This window comes from Myotis brandtii, unplaced genomic scaffold (assembly GCF_000412655.1).
Source record: "Myotis brandtii unplaced genomic scaffold, ASM41265v1 scaffold1094, whole genome shotgun sequence".
In the NCBI taxonomy this organism is placed as follows: domain Eukaryota; kingdom Metazoa; phylum Chordata; class Mammalia; order Chiroptera; family Vespertilionidae; genus Myotis; species Myotis brandtii.
In genome coordinates, this window is record NW_005353728.1 from 159037 (window position 1) to 161574 (window position 2538).

The 2538-nt window shown below is 55.9% G+C and overlaps 1 protein-coding gene across 2 annotated transcripts in view; it reads right to left on the reverse strand.

The window, feature by feature from the left end:
* Window positions 1–1629, reverse strand: part of LOC106726871 (zinc finger protein 549-like) — a 13687-nt gene extending 12058 nt beyond the window's left edge. Inside the window, exons 1-2 of one of the 2 annotated variants that reach the window (XM_014543471.1) lie at window positions 1381–1629; window positions 13–438 (exon numbers count right to left, since the gene is read on the reverse strand). In XM_014543471.1, the coding sequence (XP_014398957.1) occupies window positions 167–438; window positions 1381–1600 (492 nt within the window). In that variant the 5' untranslated portion in view covers window positions 1601–1629 and the 3' untranslated portion in view covers window positions 13–166. Of the gene's footprint in view, window positions 1–12; window positions 439–1380 lie in introns of those variants that run through there. The other variant, XM_014543474.1, reaches the window with a different exon arrangement.
* Between the last annotated feature and the right edge of the window lie 909 nt (window positions 1630–2538).

The following is a 2538-nucleotide window of genomic DNA, read 5'->3' on the forward strand; positions in this document are numbered from 1 at the left end:
GTCCTCCTCAGGCCCCCCACGCCGAGGGTGCTTCTCCGGCAGGTGGATTCTGCAGCTCTTCACCTGCGGAGGGGCCTCCGCGTCGTCCAGTCCCCGGGGACACCCTGAAACAGCAAGGTCAGGTGCCAACAGCTGGGAGAGAGAGGAGACATGTGGCCGTGTACTTCTACCCCCGTGTGCGTGGGACGCAGACGGCCAGGAGCACAGACGGCCAGGAGGCGGCTGGGGACTGTCTGGGAGAGAAAGGGGCGAGGGGCAGTGCGGGGAGCGGGGCCTCCCCATCACGCCCCTGCAGCAGGCTTCCGGCGGCCCGAGCTGCCGGTGACAGTGAGCTCTGTGAGGAGGCTGCGTCTACGCCGAGGAACAGACGCCTGAGCACAGGGAAGGGGCAATGACAGGGCACAGAGGCAGAGAGGCGGGTCATCGGGTCATCGGGGCCTGACCAGGGGGAGATGGGAAAGGAAGGTGGGAGATGCCAGTGTACACAGACCCACAGCCAGCACGTGGAGGTCCACCCCGAGAACGAGGCACCTCCGGCCCCACCCGCCGAGACCAGGACCCCTCCCATCTCCCGCTCTGCTGACCAGTCACGCCCACCCTGATGGGTACCCAGGGCTCCGCTTCACCCTCCCGTTGGGCCACCACATGGGACCCCGAAGGCACAAATCCTAGGAGACAGTGTAAGAGCCCCCCCACCCCCAAGTGAAGGCTGACCCAGCCGGCCACACACCACAGGAAGCCCATGTCACCATGGCAACCAGAAGGAACCTGAGTCTTAGAAAAGAAACCTCCCCCATACATTTAAACATTCACTGAGGCCCGGCCAATGTGGCTCAGTGGTTGAGCATCGACCTAAGAACCAGGAGGTCATGGTTCGACTCCCAGTCAGGGCACAAGCCCGGTCACGGGCTCGGTCCCCAGCGTGGGCCGTGCAGGAGGCAGCCAGTGGACGATTCTCTCTCATCATTGACGTTTCTCTCTCTCTCTCTCTCTCCCTTCCTCTCTGAAAACAATAAAAATATATATATTTTAAAAATTATAGAACAGCAAAATAAATGGAAAGACATGTCATGTCCATGGATTGAAAGACACGAAGATGGCAATACTCCCCAAACTGACCTACTGATTCGCATCCGTGGCTCAAGCCTGGCCCAGGGAGGGCCCTGGAGAATTTCTTTAGTTGGAAGAAGGCAAAACCCGGCGCAGAGAGGCCATGGCTTCCGCAGGGTCACGGAGAGCGGCCGAGAGGCTGAGACCAGCTCACGCCCAGTGCCCGGCCCCTGCACTGGGCACCAACCCTGGGGGCTTTAGGAGGAACAGGAACCCCCTTGGGGAACAGCCAGAGGCGGCCAGTTTGCGGGCGGAGCCTGAGGGCCTTACCCAGCGAGACGGTGAGCGCGAAGTTCTCCAGCATCACCTCCCTGTACAGGCTCCTCTGGGTGGGAGTGAGGAGCGTCCACTCCTCCCGGGAGAAGTACACGGCCACGTCCTCGAAGGTGACCGGGCCCTGCGGGTGGAGTCCACTCAGCCTCGAGGTCTGCAGCGGCCAGAAAAGCCAACCCAAATGGAGAGCAGGGGGTCCCCATCTGTCTTTGGCCATGCCCCACCTAAGCACCCCTAAAATCCTGATACCCACTCCCTCCTCCCCATGGCATATAATTCTTATTATTAAAAAAATGAACTGTTGCCCTGGCCGGTTTGGCTCAGCGGATAGAGCGTCGGCCTGTGGACTGAAGGGTCCCGGGTTCGATTCTGGTCAAGGGCACAGGCCCGGGTTGCGGGCTGGATCCCCAGTGCCGGGCGTGCAGGAGGCAGCTGATCCATGATTCTCTCTCATCATTGATGTTTCCATCTCCCTCTCCCTTCCTCTCTGAAATCAATTTAAAAAAAGTTAAAATTAAAAAGAAAAATGAATTGTTCACGTGGAGGAAGCCTACACGGCCATGAACTCGGTCAAACAAGCTTCCAAAGAACATGGCATCCGTGAAAGAGAAAAATAAAACAACGGAAGGGCAGGTGAATTACTGAGGGAGAAATCACTAAGAAATTGTTTAAAAAAATAATAATAGCCCTAACCGGTTTGGTTCAGTGGATAGAGCGTCGGCCTGCGGACTGAAGGGTCCCAGGTTCGATTCCGGTCAAGGGCATGTACCTTGGTTGCGGGCACATCCCCAGTAGGGAGTGTGTAGGAGGCAGCTGATCGATGTTTCTCTCTCATCGATGTTTCTGACTCTCTATCCCTCTCCCTTCCTCTCTGTAAAAAATCAATAAAATATATTAAAAATAATAATAGTACAAAGTGATATGGAAAAAATAGTAAACAAAGTTTCAAAACATAACAGAGAACTGAAATGCATAAATATGTCACAATATACATTTATAAACTGTCCATGAGGCCCCAGAGCCATAAGAAATGCAAAAAACTCACGGTTAATAACTCAATTCTCGAGTTGCCCCCCTTAAACACCAAACTGCCCCCCGTGGGGCGTGTGTGGGGCGATGGGGACCCCTGATGTCGACAGGACACATCCAGGCCCG